Source organism: Tursiops truncatus, chromosome 17, assembly GCF_011762595.2.
Source record: "Tursiops truncatus isolate mTurTru1 chromosome 17, mTurTru1.mat.Y, whole genome shotgun sequence".
NCBI lineage: Eukaryota > Metazoa > Chordata > Mammalia > Artiodactyla > Delphinidae > Tursiops > Tursiops truncatus.
In genome coordinates, this window is record NC_047050.1 from 42,554,407 (window position 1) to 42,581,128 (window position 26,722).

At 33.2% G+C, this 26,722-nt stretch overlaps 1 protein-coding gene across 4 annotated transcripts in view; it reads left to right on the top strand.

The window, feature by feature from the left end:
• Positions 1-26,722, top strand: part of VPS13B (vacuolar protein sorting 13 homolog B) — a 797,029-nt gene that overhangs the window by 430,466 nt on the left and 339,841 nt on the right. For all 4 annotated transcript variants that reach the window (XM_033843006.2, XM_073794625.1, XM_073794626.1 and 1 more), the window contains one exon: positions 3,483-3,594. In XM_033843006.2, coding sequence (XP_033698897.1) covers positions 3,483-3,594 — 112 coding nt within the window. The remainder of the gene's footprint in view (positions 1-3,482; positions 3,595-26,722) is intronic.

A 26,722-nucleotide genomic window follows, 5' to 3' on the forward strand; every position in this document is an offset into this window, starting at 1 on the left:
GGAGAGGGTTTGGAGAAAAGGGAACCCTGTTTCACTGTTGGTGGGAATGTAAATTGATACAGCCACTATGGAAAACAGTATGGATGTTCCTTAAAAAACTAAAAATAGAATTACCATATGACCCAGCAATCCCACTACTGGGCATATACCCTGAGCAAACCATAATTCAGAAAGAGTCATGTACCACAGTGTTCATTGCAGCACTATTTACAATAGCTAGGACATGGAAGCAACCTAAATGTCCATCGACAGATGAATGGATAAAGAAGATGTGGCACATATATACAATGGAATATTAGCCATAAAAAGAAACGAAATTGAGTTATTTGTAGTGAGGTGGATAGACCTAGAGTCTGTCATACAGAGTGAAGTCAGAAAGAGAAAAACAACTACTGTATGCTACCACATATATATATATATATATATATATATATACACATATATATATTTATAATCTAAAAAAAGTGGTAGTGATGAACCTAGTTGCAGAATAGGAATAAAGAGGTAGACGTATAGAGAATGGGCTTGATGACGGGGTGGGAGGGTGAAGCTGGGGCGAAGTGAGAGTAGCTTCAGCATATATACACTACTGAATGTAAAATTTTTGGCTGGTGGGAAGCAGCAGCAGAGCACAGGGAGATCAGCTCGGTGCTTTGCGATGACCTAGAGGGGTGGGATAGGGAGGATGGGAGGGAGGCTCAAGAGGGAGGGGATATGGGGACATGTGTATGCATATGGTGATTCGCTTTGTTGTGCAACAGAAACTAACACGGTACTGTGAAGCAATTATATTCCAATAAAGTTCTTTAAAAAAAATATATATATATAGTTAAGTTCAAGGTGGGGATAGATAAATTCATGAAGAGTAATTCACCAGTAAGATGTTGCATTACCTACCAACATTCATATTAGGTTGGAAGGCCCAGAGTTAATTATTAGAGCCTCTCATAGATAGCATGAATAGGCTTTGTCAGGGAGAGTTATACCCTCCAGTTCTGGATGGACAGAAAGAGAGAAGATCTGTGGTGCATGATGTTGGCTCAGGAGTCTTGCCTTTGACTGCAGTCTTAGCTGCGAGCTCTGACCAGGTGGACCACATCTCTTGTCTGATCCTTGCCAGAGCAAGGACCCAGAAGTCTTGCCCGCGTACACCTTCAACCACTGCCTACAGCTACCACCACTCCCACCACAGTTCAGCTGTTTATACAAAATGTGTATTAACCTATATGGAATCATCATCTTTCCCCTAATCTTCAGCTGTTTCTGTTAATGGTACTGTTTGCTTGTATTGGTATGAAATTTGCAAACTTCAAATGTTTTTACGTTTTTATTAAAGAAAAAACAAGAATACCAAAATTAAAAAAAAAAAAGGAAGCTTGTTTTTTTGCCAACTATAAAGTAACTAAAGAAATGACTCAAGGCACTTTCTTGCATAAATATCTATTATTATTATTTTTTTGTATATCTCAAAGGTACATTTTGATAAGCTGAATACTTTCTGTAATAAAATTGATTGTTTTAATTTAGTTTGTGGATGATCTGCATTAAGTGCTTTTTATCATTATTATTATAACTTCATAGTCAGTTTAATATAGTGAGAATAGTTTTGGCTCTAACAGAAACAGAATTCTGTTCTTGGATCTGGCTTTGTATGTAACACCAAGTACGTCATTTTTCTTCCATATGTACCTCATTTGCTGCAGTGTTTCTATTACATTTCTGACTTTCATATGGTCGGTAGTATCCGTAGCCTAGAAGAACAGTTAGCAAGTACACTAATTGCACTTTTGTGGTATGCTCTTTTCTCCAGGCTTACTATTTATTGATTTAATTGAGGCCTTCTGCTTAATCAGAGGTTTTTACCCACATGGAACTATTTGATAAGCGTGGCATTAAAATGCAAGATCTATGAAATGTAAACAGTGTTCATAGTATAAGGACCTATAATCAAGCCAGACCTCTAGTCATTTGAAAATAGTACAACTGCATGAGAAGTAGTTTTCTATTTGATCTTTTTTGCTATGGACATTTAAAAATACCATCTTTATTGTAGCATCCACATGCTAATATTTATTATGATAGCTTGTCTCTTTCTTCCCCTTTTGCTGTCCTTCCCCTTCCCCTGCCATTTTGCCTCTCCCTTTATGTACATCTTATTTTGGTTCTTTCTTTTCCTCACTGAATATCTTTCTTCTTACTTTTCTTGATTTTCTTAATTCTGACTTTCTCTTTTAGACTAATCTAAGTCAGACCATACTGAGTGTTCTGCTGAAGCAGCTGGAAATAATCTCTTAGCTTTTGCATTCTTTGGCCACCACAGTTTGGGAAATATGGATTGTATGCCTTTGTAGGCATGTTCTGTTCAGGATATTCCTGAGGTCTTGCAGCCAGTCCTTTTCTGTTCCGTTTGTGGCAGATGGTTGTTCTTTGAGAGAAATTATGAATTTTAGTATATGTTTTCTTCACAACCCAAAAAGTTGTATATTGTTAACAATTTTAAACAGCTACTACAGTAGACTCATCTGTGGGGGAATAGGGAGTAAAATTTAATGTAAATTAATGGGGCCATCAAGAACACCTTTTCATTCCAAATAATTTTTAGAAAAAGACATTAAATTAGCCAGTGACTTATAGAAAAATTGTTGGGCTTTTTATCATGAGAACATGTGATAAAATTTTTTTTTCAGTATAGAGAAAAGAATCAGAATTAATATACCTTTTTACCTTTTATTGTTTTCTGAGAATACTTAGCTTTAGATTCCATTAGGAAGCAGAACTTTTACACAAGTGTGAAATTACTATTTCTCAAGTAATTCCACTATAGAAATTATTAAAATTAAAAAGTGCCTAGAATAGAAAGTTGAAGTGTCCTTACGTGTTAATCAATTACTGGGTTTTTTCTTTCTTTGTCATTGCAGCCATTATTTTCTTCACCATTGCAGGCATTAAGCTGACATGTTACAGCCTAACGTGCTATTGTGTGTTTGTATGTATGTGTGTGTGTGTGTGTGTGTGTGTGTGTGTGTGCATGCGTTGTATTTAATTATTACTAATTGTGTAAATTCAAGTAACTTTGAGAATTTGTTACTGCCTTTCTGATATCCTTCAATATATTTGTAAACAACAATGCAGTGTTGAAACCCCAGGGCTGAAAATCACTTGGGAGAAAGATGTAGTATTATCAGATCATGAAATTAGATAAACATACTGCTTCAATATTACTTACGTTTAATTAATATCACATGTTGAGTGGAGTTTTTTTTCATTGCCATTTTAATTGTCTATCCAGAGAACTACTTATTGGGATGTAAAGGAAATAGTTAAGAAAAGCATTAAATATTTCTATTTTAAACAAATTTTTCCTTGTTCTCATTTATGGTCTTATCTTAATTTGTCTCTATCCCATTATTCAAAAAATTTTCCTTAAAGATGAAGTTGCATACAGATCTACTGTATACATCATTGATCTATTTCTTTTACAGCTAATCAGGCAGCAAAAGAAGACACCATGGTTCTGAAGATTGGCTCTGTTGCTATGGCTCCCCAGGCTGACAATCCCCTTGGCAGATCTGTCCTCAGGAAAGATATTTACCAGTAAGTTTATTTTCTTATGTTCAATCTTGCAACAATTTCATACTGCAAAGAAGTACACTGATCAATAAAACTTGCTCAGTGTGGCCTGTAGAAATACTTTTCATTCGGGATCTTTTGATATTTAAAACCAGGTTTTTCTGATTTTCTTCAGTTGTGGGTTTTTAAATTCATTCAGACAAATCAAGTATTTCTGTGAAGTGTTGATGAATAACAGAATGTAAGTACCAAGTCACCATAAAACTGAAGAAGCGCAGTTTGGAAAATTTTAGCAGACTTTAAATTTGACCAAATTTCTAATTACATGAGAAAATTAGGTCCTCTCTAGAACTACCATATCCTAATATAGTCATATTGTATCAAAATGAAGCATTTTCTTAACTATAAGCCATTATTTGAAATGTAGGACTGTGCGTGTCATATGGATCAAAGCTGTAAAGAAAAGCAAACTTCTAAGGAGAAATTTCACAGTAAACACTTTCTGTGAAAATGCCATGCTCTGGATTTTGTCATTGACTATTTGCAAACCACACCAAGCATATATGGACAACTAAACTGGTGAACACATGTAATCAACATGATAAAAATAATATATCATTCGTACTGAAGTTGGCACTGCTGCCAGACATAAAAGTACAGTTGCAAATAATGCCAAGTGAGAAAAGTCACAGAAATACAGATGAACAAGTGTCTTATTTTTCCTGCTGGTCTGTTTTTCAGATGTTGTAGTCTCTCACTCTTATCAGAAATAAATTTCTCCTGTTCTCCAATAAATGTTACTGCTCAGAAAGATTCTGATTTTTGTAATACATTTACCACCTAGAGGGTTACAGCTATTTTTACTTTAAGTGGACCTAGGTATTTTGTTTTCTCAATTTTTTCTGTTATTTGTGTTGACATTTTTTGCCATTGAATTGTATATCTTGCTTGCTTTCTTGTATTACTTTTTCTGGTAGCTTATAGTATTCATCCCTTAAATAAGTTTTTATTTTGCTAACTTACGTAAAATTTAAGGATGTCAAAACTGAAGTAGGCCTTAGGAATCATCTAATCCAACTTCCTTATTTTATAGATTGGGAAACTGAGGAGTCAGAAGAATAATTGTCTCTAGTCAAGTAATGACAGAGCCAAGATCACAACTCATATTTTGACTTCCTCAGTATCTAGAGAAAGGATTACAGCAGAATCCTTTCTGGGTGAAAACAATTTAATTTTCTAACATTTGGAAATTCTTTTAGGTATATTTATCTTTTCTTTTCCACTTCAGAGCTAAGTAGTCCTCAAAGAGTTTCCTACTTTCCTTTTGGTGAAAGAAATATGTTTCATATTAAAAGACCCTATTACCATCAATAAAGTGAACCACTAAGATACTTCCTCTCTTCCTCTACCCTTTCCCCTTTCTGGCTCTTCAGCAGTCATTTGTGGAGATGTGGCTCTCCTGTGCCCCCTTCATTGCTTCCTCCCCTTTGTCCTTCTTGAACTTTTTTTCCCTCAGTCTCTCTTCTTATTCACTTCTGTATATTTTTACAGACCTTCCTTATTTTTCCTTCCCTTTCTGTATCTTTCTTCATTCTTTACCTTTTCCCTTTTCATATTTTTTCTTTCTTTACTTTTTACCTTCTTTGCCTGTATCTCATTTCAATCCATTTCACTATTTTAATAGTTTGACTTATTTTATAGAATATAGAAATATAATGCCAAAAAATAAAGTCTAAAAATGTACATTATCTCTTTAGATCTTCAGTGCCTCACATCCTGCCTCACACAAAATACATATAAATATGTACACAAAAAGTACATAATAGCTATTTTATGTTTACAGAATACATGCCCTTACTTTCTTTTTCTAATTGACAAAACCGAGGCACACAGAATTTTTATGTGTTTTTCCAAAAGCATATACTTATCTAATGGCAGAGCATTTCAGAATCTATTTCTTTAGAATTCTCTTCAGTTATTTTTAAATTCATATTTCTATCGTTTAGTCCCTCCCCCTGATTATGTGATTTAGTAATGTCATTCTCCTGCTCCCTTTCCATATGTTTTTACTTCCTCTTTCTTTTAATCTGCCTTTTGTGTTTCTTCTTTCGGTCTTGTTTTTTCTAACTTCCTCAGTGTGATAAATGGCATCTATAAAAAACCCACAGCTAATATAGTTCATAGTCAGAGACTGGGCGCTTTTCCCTTAAGATCAGGAGCAAGACAAGATATCTGCTGTCACCACTTCTATTTAGCATTGTATTAGAGGTTCTAACCAGGGCAGTTGGGCAAGAAAATGAAATAAAAGGTACCCAGATGGTAAGGAAGAAATAAAACTGTGTCTTTTTGCAGATGACATGACCTTGTATATAGAAAATCCTAAGGTATCCTCTGGAAAACTTTTGGGTCAATAAACTAGTTCAGCAAGGTTGCAGGATAAAAAATCAATATATAGTTAACCCTTGAGCAACACAGGTTTGAACTGCATGGGTCCACTTATATGTGGGTTTTTTTCAATAGTAAATACTACACAGCCCATGGTTGGTTGAATCCGTGGATACAGAACGATGGATATTGAGGGCTGACTCTAAGGGACTTGAGTATTTATGGATTTTGGTATTCCCGGCGCGTCCTGGACCATTCCCCCACAGATACCAAGGAACGACTGTGTAAATATCAGTTCACAATAATAATAAGCAATGAACTCTTTAAAAGTGAAATTAAGAAAGCAATTCCATTTATAATAGCATCAAAAAGAATTAAATACTTACAAATAAATTTACCAAAATAAATACACAACTTACATTCTAAAAACTACAAAACATTGTTGAAAGAAATTAAAGAAGATCTAAATACACGGGAATTATATCCCAATTACATAGATCAGAAGACTTAGTATTGTTAGATGTCAGTACTCCTCAAAATGATCTGCAGATTCAACATAATCCACATCAAAATTCCAGCTAGCTTCTTTATAGAAATTGGCAAAGTTTCTATATGGAAAATTATTCATATGGAATTTCAAGGAACTCAGAATAGCCAAAACAATCTTGGAAAAGAACAAAGTTGGAGGATTCACACTTCCAGATTTCAAAATTTATGACAAAACAACAATAATCAAGCTAGTGGAGTACTGATATGAAGGTAGACATACAGATCAATAATAGAATTGAGAGTCCAGAAATAAACCATCACATTTACTATCAATTGGTTTTTAATAAAGGAGCCAAGACAATCCAGTGGTAAAGAATAGTTTTTCAACAAATGGTACTCAGAAATCAGTATATCCACATGAAATTGGACCCTTACCTGACATTATATACAAAAATTAAGTCAAATGGATCAGAGACGTACAATTAAGAGCTAAAATTCTGAAACTTATAGAAGGAAGCATAGGAGTAAATCTTTGTGACCTCCGATTAGATAATGGTTGCTTATAAATGACACCAAAGGCATGGGGGACAAAAGAAAAAATAGATAAAATGAACTGTATCAATATTATAAACTTTTGTGCTGCAAAGGACTCTATCAAGAAAGTGACAATCCACAGAATGGGAGAAAATATTTACAAATCACCTACCTGATAAGAGATTTATATCCAGAATAGGTAAAAAACTCTTACAACTCAATAATTGATGGACAACCAGTTAAAAATGTACAAAGGATTTGGATATATATGCAAAGAAATAGAAAAATGGCTAATAAGTGCATGTAAAGGTGTTCAACCCCATTAGTCATTAGGGAAATACAAGTCAAAACGACACCCACTAGCATGGTTATACTATAAAAGGCAACAGATGTGGAGAAATTGGAACCCTCCTACATTTCTAGTGGGAATGTAAAATGGTGCATCTACTGTGGAAAACTGGCAATTTCTCATAAGGTTAAACATAGAGTTACCATATGATGCAGGAATTTAACTCCTAGGTATGTACACAAGAGAATTGAAACATATATCCATACAAAAGCATGCACACCAATGTTCATGGCAGCACTATTCATAATATCCAAAAAGTCAAAACTACAGAAAGGTTTATCAACTGATGAATGGTTAAGTATAACGTGTTATGCCCATAAAATAGAAAATTATTCTGCCATAGAAAGGGATGAAGTATATGCTATAATATGGATCGATGTTAGAAAAACGCAAAGTGAAAGAAGCCAAACACAAAGAGCCACATATTATGTGATTCCATCTATATGAAATTTCCAGAGTAGACAAAAATACATACAGACAGAAAGTAGAATAGTGTTAGCTAGGAGGGGAAAATAGAATGACTGCTAATGGGTATAGAATTTCTTTTGGGGGTGATAAAAATGTTCTAATATCAGATAGTAGTGAGGTACAATGAATGATATATAATGAGTAAAATGAGAGTATACAAAATAAAATGCTGAATTGTACACCTCAAAAGGACAAACTTTATGGGATGTCAGTTATATCTCAACAAAACTGATTTAAGAAAAAAATATTAATTGATGTCACAAAAAGGTCCAGAGGAATTAAATTTCAGAGAGAGAAATACCCTTTCTAGGTAAGTGGACAGTGGGTACTTTTTTTTTTTTTTTACATCTTTATTGGAATATAATTGCTTTACAATAGTGTGTTGAGTTTCTGCTGTGTAACAAAGTGAATCAGCTATATGTATACATGTATCCCCATATCTCCTCCCTCTTGCGTCTCCCTCCCACCCTCCCTATCCCACCCCTCTAGGTGGTCACAAAGCACCGAGCTGATCTCCCTGTGCTATGTGACTGCTTCCCACTAGCTATCTATTTTACATTTGACACTGGGTACTCTTTCAGCTCTCTGGAACTTTTTGCTTCGTCTGGCTGTAAGCAGAGAGATTTTGTTGTGGGAAGTAGAAATCAAGGGACATTTATCAGTCACGTAGGCTAGAGTGACATATTGGAATCTGGAGGAGCCTCAAACATACAGTCAGTCCTCCGCAGTGCTTTTTTCTATGTATCAAGTGTGGAAGGGAGCTGGCAAGAAGAAATTGAGTTTCTCAAAGTTTCACATTCCTTAAAAGACAAAGCCATGCTAGAGGTGCACTGTTCAGTACAGTAGCCACTGACTACATGTGACTGTTCTGCTTTTGAAATGTGGCAGTCCTAATTGAGATATTCTGTAAGTATAAAAGATACTGAAGATTTTGAAGAATTAAGAAGAAAAATACCTCATTAATAATCTTTATATCGATTATATATTGCAGTGACCATATTTTAGATATATTGAGTTAAATATATTATTGCAACTGTTTTCCACTGTTTTTTTTAATCCTTTTATCAGTGTAACTGCCAGTAAATTTTCATTTACATAGGTGGCTCCCAATTGTGGTTTGCATTATATTTCTATTGAACAGTGCAACATTGTAGGGAAAGGCCTGCAACAAACACAGGACGTCTCACCCTTGAGATGTTTGAAACCAAAGGTGAATTGGGTTTAGTTAGAGTTGCAAGCCAACCCCAACCTAGTTCAGTTCACAACTGGATGGAAATGATCCACCCCTTATCCGTGCTGCCTGGCGAGAATAGATGTGCCTTCTCTGGGAGAAAATAACGTTGATTTCTGTTTCTGTAGCCTTTTTATACATGGTGTCTGATACATGATAAAAAAGAAAAAAGATATCCAAAAAGCAGGAAGATTTGACCCATTATCAGGAGAAAATTTAGCTAGTGGAAAAGACCCACAGATGACTGAGATTTGAAATTAGTAGACAGAAGTTTGAAATAATTGTTATTAATACTGTAAAGAAAAATGTTGAAAAAATGGAGGATTTCATAGAAATTAGCTCTATTTAAATTAGATCCTAAAACTGAATAATACAGTATCTGAAATTAAGGACTCATTGGATAGCCATAACTGCAGATGGGCAAAGCAAAAGATGGGATTAGTGAACTTAGAGATAGCTTCAGAGAAATTATCCAAACTGAAGCACAAAGAGGGGAAAAAAATATTAGAAAAGGAAAAAGGAACAAGAAAGAGAACAAATGGAAAACATGTGGGGCACTGTTAGATGGTCTAACATGTAATGAGAGTACAAGAAGTAGAAGAAAGATTGAATGGAATAAAACGAGTAATTAAAGAGATAGACCTTGAGACTTTTCTAAATTTATCAAGAGTCATTAACTAGCAGACTCAAGAAGCCTATCCTCAATCCAAGCAAGATAAGTGCAAAGAAAACTACACCTAGGTACATGTTCAAATGATTGAAAATCAAAGATAGACAATAAAGAGACTGCTCCCTGATGGGCTGAGGCAAGATGTTGAGCAGAGAGAGAGAGAGAGAGAGAGAGAGAGAGCAACGGCATCTGCATTCCCCAACACAGGTTTCAAGGCCTAAGACAGATCTCAGGAGAGATGAGATGCTTTTGTCTTTTCTGAAGTTTGAGAAAAATCTTAAATGCAGCCAGTTAAAAAAAAAAAAAAAGACATATTGCCTTTGAAGGAAAACAGGAAGACCAAAATAACTGAAGATCTTAAATTTGAAGATGAGAAAACTCCTAGTTGATGTGCAGCCATTCTTCAGATACTTGGCTTATCATGTGTCATTCCTTCTGAAGCTAAGAATAGACCTAGGACCATTAAATTTGTGGATATTATAATGACGTTAATTGCAGCTCAGTGAAATAAAGGTCTTTCAGATTATAAAAGTCTAATCATAAATGGGACTATTTGTTCATTAGTCATTATTTGACAAATGTTTATTGGGAGCCTACTGTGCATCAGGCACTATTCTAGATATTGAGTATAGATCAATGAACAAGACAAAGAAAAATCCCTGGTCTTAAATTTAATGGAGGAGAGAGACAGTTATTTATAAATAAATAAAGTAAATAAATAAATAATCTGGTATATTAGACTATAAGAAATGCTGTGGAGGCAATACAGCAGGGAGGAGGATAGAAAATGGGAAGCTAGAGGTGGACAGCATGGCCCTAATCAGAGGACATCTCACCAAGAGAGCACAGGATCCTGAAGCAAGAGTGTGCCCAAGAAGCCAATGGCAGGAGAAACAGTGTGTGCCCAGGGAAAGTAGTAGGCTGTGAGGTGAGAGACACTATGGAGGAACCTCATAGGCCATTGTGAGGACTTTGGCTATTACTTTGAGTGAGATGTAGTTGTGGGGAAAATAATTTACACATGCCCAGTTTTGAAATACTGCTTCTGTTGTTTACTAAATATCTATCTATAGAAGGAAGTGAAGGGCTCACCAGCAGGGACTAAAGATAGACAAAGATAGAAAAGGGGTGAAATATATATTTAAAAACAAAGGAAGTCACAGTTCAAAAGAGCCAGTGGGAGTTTGATATTGATCTCTCTAAAGGTTAAGGATTATTTCTATTATTTGTGTCAACTGAATGTGTGATATGAAGTTTTTTTTTTTATTATTAAGAGGTTGATTTCTTCATCAAATGAGAAACTCTAAGAGGGTTTGAGCAGAGAAGTGGCATAATTCAATTTATATTTAAACACATAATTCAGGCCGATATGTGAAGAATAGACTGTAGGCAGGGAAGGGCAAGGGCTTGTGACTACTGCAGTGATCTTGGCAGGAGATGATGGTGGTTTGGCCCACGGTTGTGGCTGTGGAAGTGGTGGGAAGTGGTCAGATCTTGGAGATGTTTTAGAGGTAGAGCCAAGAGAATTTGCAGATGGATTGCACATGGGGTTTGAGACAAAGGAGATAAGGATAATTCAGTTGTATGGCATAAGCAGCTAGAAGGATGACATTAACCGAGGGAAGGAAAGACTGTGGGAGGATTTAGTTTGGGGGATGGGCAGGTGGCGTTCAGGAGTTTATTTTTGAAAATGTTGACTGTCTCAGGAGGTACTGAGCTACCCATTGCTGATGTAGCAAAGGCTGATCAACTACATGGAAGGCTTAGAGAGGATTATGATTTATGTTGAATTAGACTAGTGCTTCTTAAATTTAATGTGCATATGGATCACCTGGAGACCTTTTTAAAATGCAGGTTTTGACTTGGGAGGTATGGAATGAGGCCTGAAATTCCACATTTCTACCAAGAATGATTGGGTATGACACTGATACTGGATCATACTGATGTGCTGCTTCAAGGACCACACCTTGTGTAGCATAATTAGATCAATGGTTTACAAAAGTTTTGAACAAAGAGGATTTTTTAAAAAATACATTTTTAATAAATGTTAATAATTTTAATGCTAAAAACTCAAGCATTATGAAAGGCTCTACCACAAAAAGTGAGTATCCTTCACTCCCATGCTTTCCCACCCACTCCGTAACAAAATCACTCAGTGGAGTCTTTTTTTAACTTCATAATTTTTACAAACTTTCGTTGATACTTGTTACTTTTAGAATCTTTGACTCAGGAAATGTAAAATAATAAAACTTCTATTAAATTATTAATACCTTATATGAATTCATACTTTATTCTTCTTCTAAAGAAAAATCTGATCCACTAGAAAACAACAGAACATATATAACGTATTTATTCAGTGATCATGCCCAGCTGTATATAGTCATGAGCTCCTTTCTTAACTATCTATGCTCTTTACCTGCTTCCTCCTTGCCTACTAATCTATCTTACATCTGCTTGTTCCTGGACAAGACAATCTCCCAGTTGACTTTCAACTCAGTCTGAGATGTTCCTATTCTATGATGTGTTCAACCATTTCCCTGACTCATACCAAAGTTCTGAAGCACAGACAGTCTGCCCTAATATTAAGATTTTTCCTTTATCTTGCAAAACCTCTTTTCCTGAGAGATGATTCAGGTTCTTGTCTGAAGCTAAAAGAGAAGCAGAAAAACAGTTAAGGATAAACGATTATAGAGGCAGACTTTTTTTTTTAACTCTTTAAATTTATTTATTTATTTAATTTATTTTTGGCTGTGTTGGGTCTTCGTCTCTGCACAAGGGCATTCTCTAGTTGCGGCAAGTGGGGGCCACTCTTAATCGCGGTGCGCGGGCCTCTCACTATCGCGGCCTCTCGTTGCAGAGCACAGGCTCCGGCCTCTCTTGTTGCAGAGCACAGGCTCCAGACGCGCAGGCTCAGTAGTTGTGGCTCACAGGCTCAGTTGCTCCGCAGCATGTGAGATCTTCCCAGACCAGGGCTTAAACCCGTGTCCCCTTCATTGGCAGGCAGATTCTCAACCACTGCGCCACCAGGGAAGCCCCAAGGCAGACTTTTTAAAAAGTTACCTATGCTAGACTGATTTAAGGAAATTACAATAATATAGGGATTATAAAGAAATATAATTAAAATGTTTAAATGTGTAACTTAAACATTAAGAATTTAATAAATTTACTTACTCTTATATAAATGGATTATATATATTTTTAGAAACTTTATGTTTTACAAAATCTGGTACATCATCTGCAGCTCATTAATTATAGTGTTTACGATTGTTTATTAAAAAATGGAAATAGGTCTCAGTCAGGATCTTAACCATTTTATAGGATAACTGCTATAAGAAAAATTACATTGGATTTATATTATTTCTCTTCCTAAGACTTTTCTAAAAATCTCTGACTGTGATCCTGAATTCTATCTATAAGTAGTTGACTTGGTTTTTGTTTTAAATAATTTTTCAAAAATAGCTTTCCATATGAGAAATAGAATAGTCCTATATCAGTCATTAGAACAGTAGGTATCTTTGAGCCATTTATGCCATTCCATTACATGTCTGCATGCATTAATTCATTCATTACTGTAATTCATTTATTTATTAAATATACATTGATTAATTATTTCAGTTATTTAACAGATATTTATTGAGTGCCGACAATGTATTTGATGCCAACAATAGATATTTTTGACTAGAACTCATGGTACCTCCCTCCATGGAACTTAAAACCTCAACCACATCGTTTGAGTGAGTGAAATTACATTGTGAAGCTCTGCTAGGTTTGATAACATTAATAATCTAATAATTTTACTTTGTCTATAACACCTCCCACAATGCCTAAATTGATGAAATAAGCAAAATCAGAAGTTATGAACTTGTGCCCTAAACTTTTTTTCATGGTCCCATTTTTATTGTAAGTGTCCTTATAGCATTCTGTCCTGCGTCTTTTGAAAATTATTATGCAAGGAAAGAATGATTCCAGAAGTTCCATCTAGTTTTGTAGTTTTCACAGGAAGGAATAGAGAAAAGCGTTCTTTAATTCTGTTCAAATTTTTTTCTTTTTAAAAGTAGCCAAGGGAATAGAAATGTTAACATTAATTATTCATGAGGCTATATAAGTAAAATATATCACTTTTTCAGTACATTTTAAGTACCTTTAAAAAATTTTTTTTGTATTCCAAGTTTAAAAAAATATTGTTTACAGTTTAGTTTATCATTATTCAGTCGTCTTGTTATCAAATTAAAATATGAAAAGTTAAAATAGGAATAAAAATAATTTACAAGTCAGTTGGTAGAATGACTTTTTAAATATCAAATTTACCTTTATTTTAATCTGTTAATAAACCAGTATTATTAAAATTTTTTAAATAAAAGTGTAATATAGTGTTTATTTAAAAAAAATAAATAATACAAAATGTGTGTGCATAGAAAATGGAATTCCAAGGCTTACTCTGAGTGCTGATTGCTCCCTTACTTTATTGTCATATATTGCCAACCTATAGTTAGGTTGACACTCTTTAAGACCATTTGTGTGTGTGTGTGTGTGTGTGTGTGTGTGTGTGTGTGTGGGTATGTGTGTTGTGTGTGTGACTGTCTCTGTCTTAAATGGGTTGTACTCGACATACTGCTCTGCAACTTGGATTTGTTTTAAACTCAGTGATATGTTGTGGACATCCTTCAGTGTCATCATATTCAGAAATATTTCCCTGTTTTGGAACTAACTGTTTAAGACGGCATAGATCAGCAGACTCTTTAAAGACTACTTTTTTGTCTCTAACCAACAGAATATTCTCCATTATTAAAAAGCTTTGTGAAAACTTAACTTTTGTAGAACATATTGTGACCAAGACTTCAAAACATTATTATACCTGAGAAAATGTGAGTTTCCTTCAGTGAAATAGCTACTAGGGTGGGAACAAATAGATCGGTAACGATAGGAAACTGAAATTATTATAGCTCAAGTGTTGTCTCTTACCATTTGAATTGCAAAGGCCAAGTGATTCACAGTTCAACATTGCTGTATGAATTAAAATGTTGTAGGCTTTTTGGGCTTTAACATACCACATATTTGATGATGGCAGCTCTGTTTAACATCTGTCATAGTGCTCAATTTTTAACATGGCAGAATCCCTGTCTTATAACCCAACGTGCATCTTCCTCCATGATCTGACCTCAAGCTAGATTTCAAATCTTACCACTAATTGTTTTCTTACACAAGACATTTATTCAAGTTAAGTATTTTATTTACCCCAGTAATGCTTAGTAAGTCCTTTTCTATGGCCTTTGTTTATGTATGAATTTTCAACTTTCTTGAAATAAAGTTTTCTTCCAGCTTAGCCTTTCAAAGAGTTTTTGCTATAAAATCTTTACATTGGTGCAGTTATGGATTCTTTAAAAATCTTTTCCTTTGGTGTTCAGCATTGTTAGTTAAATTTTTTTTAAGAATCACATCTGTCTTTTAATGTGTCACTTAAATCATGCTCTCTTTTTGAAACATTTCATAATCAGTTTACTTAGAAGTAATGTCTCGTTTCTTTGGCCTTCTATACTAGTGTCTGACCTACATTTCTATAATTGTAATATAATAGTAGCAGCAGCAGAAGTAATAGTGGTAGCAGCAGTAATAGCTAACATCTATTGTGTGTTTTTTTGTGTGTCAGGGATTCTGCTTGTTGCTTTCAATGCAATACCTATGAATTGCAATAACTTTAAGAGTCAGGTATTAGGTTTATCTGTATTTTAAAGACAAAAAACTGAATCTGTAGACATTAAATAATTTCTCATGAGTCACACATAAAACTGAATCTGTAGACATTAAATAATTTTTCATGGGTCACACATAAAATAAGGAACAGAACCAGTTCCCATTGCCCATGCTCTTTACCACTACATGCTGCCTGTAACTGAATTTCAGACAGACTGGCTTTAATTTAACTAACTCTAGTTAACCAGTATGAGTTTGAAACTTAATTTTTTTGAAATTTCACATTCATACTCCATTAAATTTTATTACTGTTTAGATGCTATAGTTTTTTTCTAACAACTTTCTTGTTAACAGTGAGTAAACTGAAAAAAAAACTATTAGGTACCAAGTTTAGTGCATTTTTAATGCATTTTCCTTAGGTTCTAAAAAATATTCTAAGCTAAGATGGACTTAATATTATAGATATATAGCCATAATTTATGGTAAAAACTCTTATAACCCTAGTGTTTGAGGTCTTCAGTCCTTGAGGATACTTGAAAATTAAAAGAATTTTCATTAGGTTGTACTTAATACTGCATTAGATCTACAGAAAATAGCTCCCCATTTGCATACCTAGCTAATGATTTTGATCATCATCAAGCCTTTTCTCACATCTGTTATAAGGTCTGAAGTGGGTCATGACCAGATATAAATATTAACATAGGTTTGCTGATTAATGAACTCAGTATACTTTTGTGATTTTTATTTCATAAGAGACATCTTTCTCTTTTTACCTCAGTATAATTTAGTTATTACTCTAGTTCTACCTCAAAGTTATGAAAGAAAAAGAGGTAAGTTAAAATTCTCTTTTCTTTGGTATAATTCTCTCTTCTTCCCAGAGTATTCTTACATATCATTATTTTTCTCTAAATTGTGTTGAAGAAAATAACTGATTTTATTTTTTAAAAACAACTACGTCCTATCTGTTCACATGTATTTTTCTACACCCAAATTATATCAAGTTGAATATGTATGTTATGAAGGTTTCTACTAACTTGGGCTTTTTCTCTCTAATCCTATGCAATTGAGAAATACTGTGTTTAAGCTACATATCTGAAAATAGGGCTTACAGAATTAGACGCACGAATTTGGAAGCCATTTAAGATTACATGTTGTCTCCCTATATCATTGCTCTTTCACATAGTCTAAAAAATCAGTCTTTTAATACCTATACTAAAAGATTTAAAAAATAAACTAGTGATTGTAACAATAAAATTTAGTTTATACTTCTTTCCAAAGTATTATGTTTGTTAAAAGAATTTTAAAATGTTAAAAACAGAACTTTTTGCTTTTGTAGTATTTTTAATTACAAAGTTTTTAAACTTTCATCTTTTACTTGAGGGAACTATATCCTTCTTTTAATTGGACGTTTGTGAACTTCTGCCTATAGCTTTTGGTTCATGCCTTAAATATTTGTGGGTCTTCTGATGTCCCTTATGGGATTTTATCTGTGACTAATTTATCCCATAGCTCTTTAAAAACTTTGTCAGTTGTTGAATTTTTAGCCATTTCTTTTTTGTAGACATTTGCTAATCCTTTTTAGTGCTTTCAGTACTTAATAGATTTGAATCTAGTATTGGGTTTCAGCTTTTCTCCACAGAGAATTTCATTCTCTTAAAAATTGTCCACAAGCATTATATGAAAATTCCATGGTAACTTTGGCAAACTTTTTAGACATCTTTTATAAATGAGGCTTCTGACAGGTGTACCCTATATGTAGGAGTTTAATTCATGGAATTTTACCTTTAAAGAAATATAAAAGTTAGGGGAGCTGATGCATTTTTACTCTTAGAAGACTTGCATTAGTAGAGTTCTTCCAGCAGTATATACACAATTTGTTTTCTGTCTCTTTATTGCTTTTTTATGGGCAACTTTTGCAACACTGGTTCCTCTCAGTTTCTCACTGTGAACCTGATGTGACACCACCAACACAGGAAGAATGGAAAATCATGCTTTGTTCTTATCTAGTTGATGAGAAATTTTAACTTTCATTATAAAAATTAACTTTATGAGTAATATTTCAGAAGTATAAATGTTCAACACAAAAAATGCACGTTTCCTCAGTGGAAGGTTTACTGGAAGCTTGTTAAACTAAGCAGAATTTTTTTTTTAACTACTATAAAATGTCTTTTAATTTTTTATTGACTTTGTTGTATAATCACTGTGCTAAGATTTTTTTAAATCATAGTTTACTAAAAATCAAGAGTCAAGTACCTCGTTAAAGGTTTTAAATAAATAGACCTTGATGCAATCCAAGATGGCAACACAATTCTTTCATACATTAAAACATTAACAGTATCTTTTTTGTAATTTTTAACCTTCTTATGGTTGTCCTGACTTCTCAAAGGGTTAATATTCCCAATATGAACTAACATTAAATTGATGTGACCAGGAAATTCATGGTTGACATTAACTTAATTTTTAAATTTTGTTTTACATGAGTACTTCAACAATTTACGTAGGCCCAAACAATTGACAATTGAAGCATATGACCTACAGAAATTCATAGATGAGATTAACATCCTTTAGATGAGCTTAACCTCATTAACAGTTGTGCAATATGCTTTGAAAAATTATTTTATTTCAAAACAGGAAAATTATTCTTTTCTGGAAATAGTAATAATGACCTTTCTTTATTCCTGATGAATGTGCAGCTCAAGATATGGTATTGCTCCTCTATGTGTCTCTACGGTTTCTCATAAAACCTAGCTTATCAACTGCTTTAACACTGAGCTGTAGTTCCCAGATACATTGTAAAGATTAAATTCTACAAATATCTACAAAACTACACCCTCTCCCTCCCAACCATTAATTTCTTCCTAATTTTCTTTCTATATAAATGTTCTCAAAATAACCATTGTGTTGGTTTTTGGCAAGGCATGTTTCATATCTAGTGACGTTATGTCCCTAATCCTGTAATGCATAGTGTTGGTTTCAAATAACTCCCTTTTAGCAAATCAAAGAGATTGGGATAGTAGGTATTTAGAGTAACTTGCCTAAAAGCTTTGTTTGAAAATACTGTTGGCAGACTTTTAGTCCCTGTTGTGTTCTTCAGTTGATCTAGTGTGAAGGCTTTGGATTTATGTTTGGCCTTCACCAAAGTAACTGCGTCTTTTGTGGCTTCCTGTAGCAGGATGTAGGTTTCTATGAATGTGTTTCTATTTGCCGCCAAAAGCTACCTCAATAACGGTGTTGAAAATGACTATAAGTTCTACTGTCATAAATTTTAGAATGTTATATTAAATGTATTAACTCTTTTATTGATATTTTTGATGCTTTCCTCTAGAAATTCATGTTGGAAAAAAGCTACAGAATAATAGAATTTGTTTGGATTTACATCATAACAATTTTTTATCGTGAACTTGGAAAATCTATCTTATACTTATTTTAAATACATTCTGGTTATATAAAGTATGCTGGATATGTAATATCTTATTATGTGCATTCCTGATTGTGTGTTCTCAATGAGGCACTAACATCATGTGAAATTATTACCTAAACACTTCTGGGCTTAAATTCACCTGAGAGAAAGCATTGCGTACCTTCCAGATACATCTTCAGAGTTTCTGGAATATGATGACTGTTCACCAGAACCACTGACATACAAGACAGCTCTTTAAAAAAAAGTAAAACATTGTGCTACTAAGTGTCTGATGTAAAGTAAGAATTACATTTTTTCCTCATTAATAACAAAGATTGAATCTTGTAAATAAAGAGTAGCCCGCTTGTTTATTCTTATAGTTATTCATATGATGTACCATGCTCAACATTCTAAAAGGATTAAACAGGAGAGATAGATGATTGATTGATTGATAAAAAAATCTTTGACCAGCTTTGAGTTTTAAGAAACTTGTGAATGTGAGTTGCAGTGTTCGTTTTGTAACTGCAATTTGAGGAAGACCCATTTTACCCTTGTTAATTAGTGGCTGTTTTCAGCCAAGCCCTCTTATCCCCTCCACAGATATAGAAGCTAATTAGAAAGCAAGGTAGGAAGCAAGCATCTATGCATTCATTTAATATGTAAGCCTAATACATACTAATACTAATATGTGAGACTAATACATACTAATACTAATACCTCTACACATTGTGTAAGAGCACTTGCTAACCACTAATGAGATGCTACTATACCAAAATCCTTCTAATTTTTATAGGAGATAAAGGAAATTATTATTTTCTAAAGTACCAAGTTAAACAATAGCTATTAATAAATATACTTATCTTTACTTATTACTTTATTATGTGTCCACTAGGTCACTGCCCTGAAATAAACTACAATTCTAACTGTTTTATATAGTAGAAATACTTATTGGCTGTTTGGAAACTGTGCATCCTCTGTTCTGAAGAAAGGTATTTCCTCAACGTGAAATACTTTTCTTGCCCATCGTTTCTAGCATTGATCTGTGAACAAAAACTTGCCTGAAAATCATTCTACATTGACAAAGGTAATGAAAAACACCAATGTGATTGCAAAAATAGATAAAAAAATAAATCAGCACAAAGCTAATTTTTTACTGGTCTGAACTTTTTTTTCATATCTATTTTTTATTGAGTTAAACTTACATTCAGGAAAGTGCATTAATTATTCGTGTAAACCACGATGAACTTTTATATATATATATATATATATATATATATATATATGTAGCCATGTTACATCCACCCAGCACTCCAGAAACTTTCCTCATTCCCACCCCATCCAGTACCCTGCGCTCCAAAGATAACCACTATTCTCACCTCTATAGCCATAGATTAGTTTTGACATAACTAAATGTTAAAATGAATTTTTAAGTTGTGACAACTTTTTTCTCAACATAATTTATCATCTATAAGTCTACTTGACATAGTCAAGTCAATGTCAAATCATACAATTCAAGATATAAATGATTTTGATCAAAATTAAAAAGCAATTTTTAACTTCAGTTAGTCATACCTTAATATCAAATTGTATACTCATCCACTATGATATTTTCCATGTAAATCACTAATGAATATAAGGAAAAAATAAAGGTGCCATGAATTAATATTAAATTTTTTACTAAAAAAATCTCTGTTCATCAAATTCTGATGAAGGATATACCTTAATAACTCTGGTTATAATTGAGCTTTTGAACCAATTGCTATGAATTTTATTTATTACAACAGTTATTTAATGCAAATTGTCATATGCATATGTCTGTGGCATTTGTACATTATATAGTATATTGCTTTTCAAAAGGAAGTAATTATTTGTATTCCAGGACTCTATTGTTCTCTAACTGAATTGACCGTCGTCCAGGTATGGGTTTGATAAACTGACACAACAGTGAAAAGAATCCCTGTCCCATGTCAGCTTATCAAACACACTGTGGACAGCATGTCTTTGGCATTTCCAGTTAAGTTCTGAGTAGAAGTCACGAAGCTCATGTTCAGTGAAGCACAACCTCAGTATTTCCAGGTGATTTTAAATAACACCTGATAAAACTGAGGTATAGTCCCGCTAAACTTTAAGAATCACCCAAAAACTAGGGAAAAGAATAATATGCATAGTTACAGAATTACAATGTCATTGGTTCAGTTTGGTGACGGAATGGATATTAATGAAATACACAGTAATTACTAATATCCTGTCATTCTGGTAAACAGCATTACGTTATGCTGTAAACATATTTATGATGTAGAATAAAACAATAAAATCAAATGCTTTTTTTCTATCCTAGATCATATCACAACAGATATCCTCCTGGGAAAGTTATCCTTCAGTCTGAGTTGGTCACTAATTTTTTCCAACTTCATAGTCTTCATTTTGAATAGTAACTGAATCATTTGTACATTTTCCAATTAAGTGTAGGCATATTAAAAAGATATTCTTTTAAAATTTATTCTTAGTGTCATAAATATATTCTGGTGAAAATCTAACTTACAAGGTGATATAAGTGAAAACATGTTTACTTATATAATATTTAACTTTATTTACATATATCTATAATAAAATAGTCAAATCTGTAACATTTATGAGTCAACTTGCCTGATATTATATCATATAAAATGTGAAAACATATTTTTCCAGGTTTATTTTCTATGCTTTTAACCCTTCAAAGAAGAAATTACATTATGCAGTTACAGTACCTCATCAGTGGAGCTCCATTTCTGTGCTGCAAGTAGAAATGTAGTGCAACAGTGCTGAGCAGAAGTTGCTCTTCTCTTTTAGAGAAAATTGCAGTATCCAAGAGCTTTTTTAACAAGGGACTACTTTTAAATGTGTATGGTCACCTCAAAGGATATGTAGAGCATTTCCTGCCAGTAGGATTAGAGGAAGGAAGCACCAGGCCAAAATGTTTGATGTGTGATATACTGTAATTCCTTTCATGTGTTCGGTGGCTTTTATATGTTGATCAATGTTCTGCTACCAATTGTGACCTTGGTGTGGTCCAGGTCATTAAAGTTCGACCTTCCTTAGTGTATAGGGTCATTAACTATACCTAGCAGCATTATTATAATTAAGCATGCTGTTTTCTTTTGAATAACCACCTCTCATTTTCATTAAAATATTTATCTTTCATAATTGGATAATCCTCCTAGAGACTGATTTTCATGGAAGAGATGATTCAGTGTTAGAGCATTTTCTTCCTGTAGTTTCCTATGAGCATATAAAGTTCAAGATGGAAACTAGCTTTTTTTTTAATTTTAAAAATTCTTTTTTTCTTCCAGTTTTATTGAGACGTAATTTGACATACAGCACTATGTAAGTTTAAGGTATACAGCATAATGATATGACGTACACACATCATGAAGTGATTACACAATAAATGTAGTGACCATACATCATTTCATATAGATACAAAATAAAAGAAAAAAAATTTTTTTCCTTGTGATGAGAACTCTCAGGATTTACTCTCTCAACAACTTTCATATGTATCATACAGCAGTGTTCATTATATTAACCATGTTGAACATTATATCTAGTTTTATAGTGTAGTTTTCCTGGGTGTGTGAGTCTTAGAGGCAATAAAAATAAGTGTTGACAAAATAGCTATCAGTAATATTACATACCTTTAATGAAACAAAGTTGATGATTATACATGTTCTTTACCTTTCTAAGATCACATATTCAAAAGCAGTTGAGTGCTAATCGGCTGTAGATTTAGGCTGTTTTAAACATAAATGAGCAACAGGGGCTAATTAATATAGTATAATGGCAAAGATTTGATAACAATCTAAATGCTCAACTGTAAAGGAGTGGTTAATAGAATAATGATATATCCATGCAGTGAAATTGTAAGTAACCATCACAAAGGATGGTATGGTTGCCTATTTATTAACATGAAATGTAGTGTACATATTTGTTAAGTGAACAAAACCATTTTAAAAACTGCAGGTATAGTATGATCTTATCTGTGTACATGTTTACATGTGAATGGAAAATAGCCTGGATGGTTACACACCAAATTGTCAAAGGTAGTTACCTGTGATTATTGGTATATGAGAAATTGTTTTTCTTGTTCTTATTTATGGATATTTTAAACTTTATTTTTAGTATGATATCATTAGCTCACTCATTCATTTAGCACTCAACAATGGTAGTTCTAAAGAAATACATGCTCTATTCTGGTGTGTGTGTGTGTTGAGGGTTATTTTGTTTATTTATTTGAGGAACCAGTTTAATCATTTCCTTTCATATGAGCATTCAGATATATTCAGTATTTGTCTTTTCTCTCTCAGTGCTGGTGCTGGATATATCATTAGTACACTAATTTGACTAAGAGTACAGGCATGTACTAGGTGCCAACCAGGTATTTCTATAATATAGAAATGATGAAGATGTTCTTCTTCTTTACATAATAAATCAGTTTTATTATATCATTTATTTATTTTCTCAAAAATCTTTGTGAATGCTTACCATTTACTAGCTATTTGCTAGATGTTGGGCTACACTATATACAAAAAATGTAATAAAATATACACAGTCTTTACCTTCATGGAACATAGTTTAATCATCTTTATGCTTAAAGTATATCAATTGACTGATTTTTTTCAAACACCTTTTTCTCTTGATAAAGAAATATATGGTACATTTAAAATATAAAGGCAGAGGGCTTCCCTGGTGGCGCAGTGGTTGAGAGTCGGCCTGCCGATGCAGGGGACACGGGTTCGTGCCCCGGTCCGGGAAGATCCCACATTCCGCAGAGCGGCTGGGTCCGTGAGCCACGGCCGCTGAGCCTGTGCGTCTGGAGCCTGTGCTCTGCAATGGGAGAGGCCACAACAGTGAGAGGCCCAGGTACCCCACCCCACCCCCCAAAAAATATATATATATATATATATAAAGGCAGAACTCACTTAAATTTTAATATTCTTAGTATATTAAATACAGTATATCTGTATTTATCTTGTAAGAAATGTTTCACTAGTTTTGTAAGTTAAAGTTATTGTCATTGTGACTTAGTCATTTTCAGGCCATGGCTTATGATGTTAATATTCAAGATCAAAATAATCCTGATTAAATTTTAAGCATAATAGTGTACAGAATAAAAAAAATTTTAAATAAGACCTTTCACCAATAATTTGTAAATAATTACTCAACTGGCCTTTTAAAAAAAAGATGCAGTAGTTTTGTGCACATTCTTTTGTATTTTTTGTAGTATGTTAAGATAATGGTATATACATCATGTATAATTCAAAAACATGTTAATGTTGAATGAGAATTCTGTAATTTAATATCAATGTGAGTTTATTAATGCATACAAAATATGAATAGCAGATTATGTGAATATTTGGGAAAGGGAGTATTTTATACATAATAAAATAAAACTGATATAATGAATGTAGTAGGCAATTGTTAGATAAATCGTTGATAGAAAAGATGCTTAGAAGTAAGTATCATAATGCCTCTTTTTGGAAGCAGCTACTCTTAATGAAGGTATATTCTATTTCTTCTTTTTGGTACTCTAAAGCAGAAAACACATTTCTCTCTATAAACAGTTATATATAAACAGTTATATATTAAAGGAATACTTTATGGTGTTCACATTAAGAAAAGAGATTTAAAATTCATCATCAGCTAGGTTGGGAGTCATTTTTGTAGCATCTCTTTAGGAGCTGTTTAGCCTCATTATTTCTCAGTTCCTAAATTGTATTTTAAATGCTTGTGCCTCAATACACATGCTAAGGTGTGAAAAATATCCTTTTTTTCCACCACTTTCATGTCTCACTTTTATTGGTAAAATATTTCCTAGCTCTTACCCCACTTCTGACCATGTCTTTTTCAGAACTAAAATTTTGAATTTGAAGAATTCATAGGTAAAATGAAATTTCATCTTATCTAATTCAGTTTCTTTTGTATTCCCTTTGAAAGATACAAAACGTTTTTTTATATTTATTTTGTAACCAAAATCTGAAAGGTACATAATTGTTCTCTACATTTTTACTGTGGTCTTGAGTCCCTATTTTGAGTAACTGTACTTTCATGTTCTATATGTTTGTCTTTGCTGTTGCTCAACATTTTCTTTTCAATTACAAGGTTATTTTCTTAAAATGTCATGGTATAGAGGCATAGATACTAAAGGTTAAATTTTTTTGTGGTTATTATTCTGTTTATAAAAACTATCAAATGTACATTGTTAGATTGTTCATATGTTGCCTTAATGCTCCCTTTTCCTTTTCTGAATTAATTATAGCTTAGAAAATCTCCAAGGGTAATGTATTTAGAAACTATACTGTAGAATAATATTATTTATCATATTTTAAGATTATAAAAGAAAATTGCTCTCTGGTATCAATTCAAGCTTATATAAAATATATTCTTAATCAGTATAACTTAAATATTTTGGTCAGATAGTTCATATTTTGCTGACTAAAGTCAACATTGTGTTATTATGACATGATACTTAAATCAACCAAAATTAATCAGTTTTTGTGTTTCTTGCCATGTTAAGAAATTGATGCTCAAAGTAAATAAAAATATCTCTATACTTTGGAGAATAAGACAGGGCAAAATATTTTTATGTTCTTATTTTCCTGAAGAAAAAAAAAGTCTTTATATTAGGAATGGCATTGATAGTGTTTCCCTTCCTGAGTGAAATAGGTAGTGATTTATTTTCAGATTCATTATGCTGAATGCAGGGACAAAATACTATATGTGGAATTCTAGTAATATATAATGTTTTAAATTTTTAAATTATTTCTGTTTAAATTAAATCTAGATAGTGTTCAATCCTAGAGTTAATGGAGATCTTTCTAGAATCTCATCTCATGAGATTAAGTTTCTGTAAGGGAAAATTTTTGAAAAGAAAATTCTAATCCCAAACCTTGGAAAGCAGCTAGCACATGCCTTGACAGTATGTACATTTATTTAACAGAGATGTCCTCAGAATTTTCTTGTTGTAGCATTGCTGTTTTATGATCACGTAGTGTCCTAACTATACTTGTGTAATTAATCACATTTTGATTATACATGGTAAGTTAGGGAGATTTTCTCATAGAGAAATCTTTGGTGCTATGATAACCAGAGGGAATCTCCATGGAAGAGTTAGAAATAGGTAAGACCCTTGAGGGATATGTTGATTATAGCAAATATGCCAGGTAGAAGGAACTAAGGGGTCAAAGAAGAGAAACAGGTACATTTAGAGACCTGAGCAGGCTTCTTTCTGTGTCAGAGGATTGGTTTCAGGGGCATAATGAGAGAGAGGTGGGGAAAAGTAATTGAGGTCAGACTATGGAAGCTTTGAATTTCTGGTTAAAGATTTGTGCTTCATTGCCCTGGTGAATTGAGGGAGTCCTGAGTATTTTTGATCAGGTTTGTACTATATTTGGAGGATTAAACACAGTGCCAAGGACATAATAGATACTTAAAGAGCACAAATTCTGGTACCTGACTGCCTGGGTTCAAGTCTCAGCTTTTCCACTCACTAGCCAACTGTCCTTGACCAACATAAGGTACTTAACTGCCTCAATTTCCTTTCTGTAATGTAGGAATACTACTACTTACCTCTTAGGGTTGTTCTGAGAATTATATAAATTAATGCATGCAAAACATTTAGAATTTGACTGGCATATAGTAAGTATTCAGAAATATTTACTGAATACTTAGTTGTATTTGCTGTCATAATTTTTATAATTGGTGAGTATTTTTGAAGTAATTACTTAATCTGGCTGTACTGTTTTGATTAAATTGAGGAAAGGATTCCACCTCTAGTCCTTGCTTATGCAAGATTAAATGAGTATCACTGACAAACTAAGAAATTATAATTTTTTGTGTGCCACATAAAAACACATCCCACCTAATCCTACCTACCCAGGGAGGAGTTTGTGTCAGTTTAAA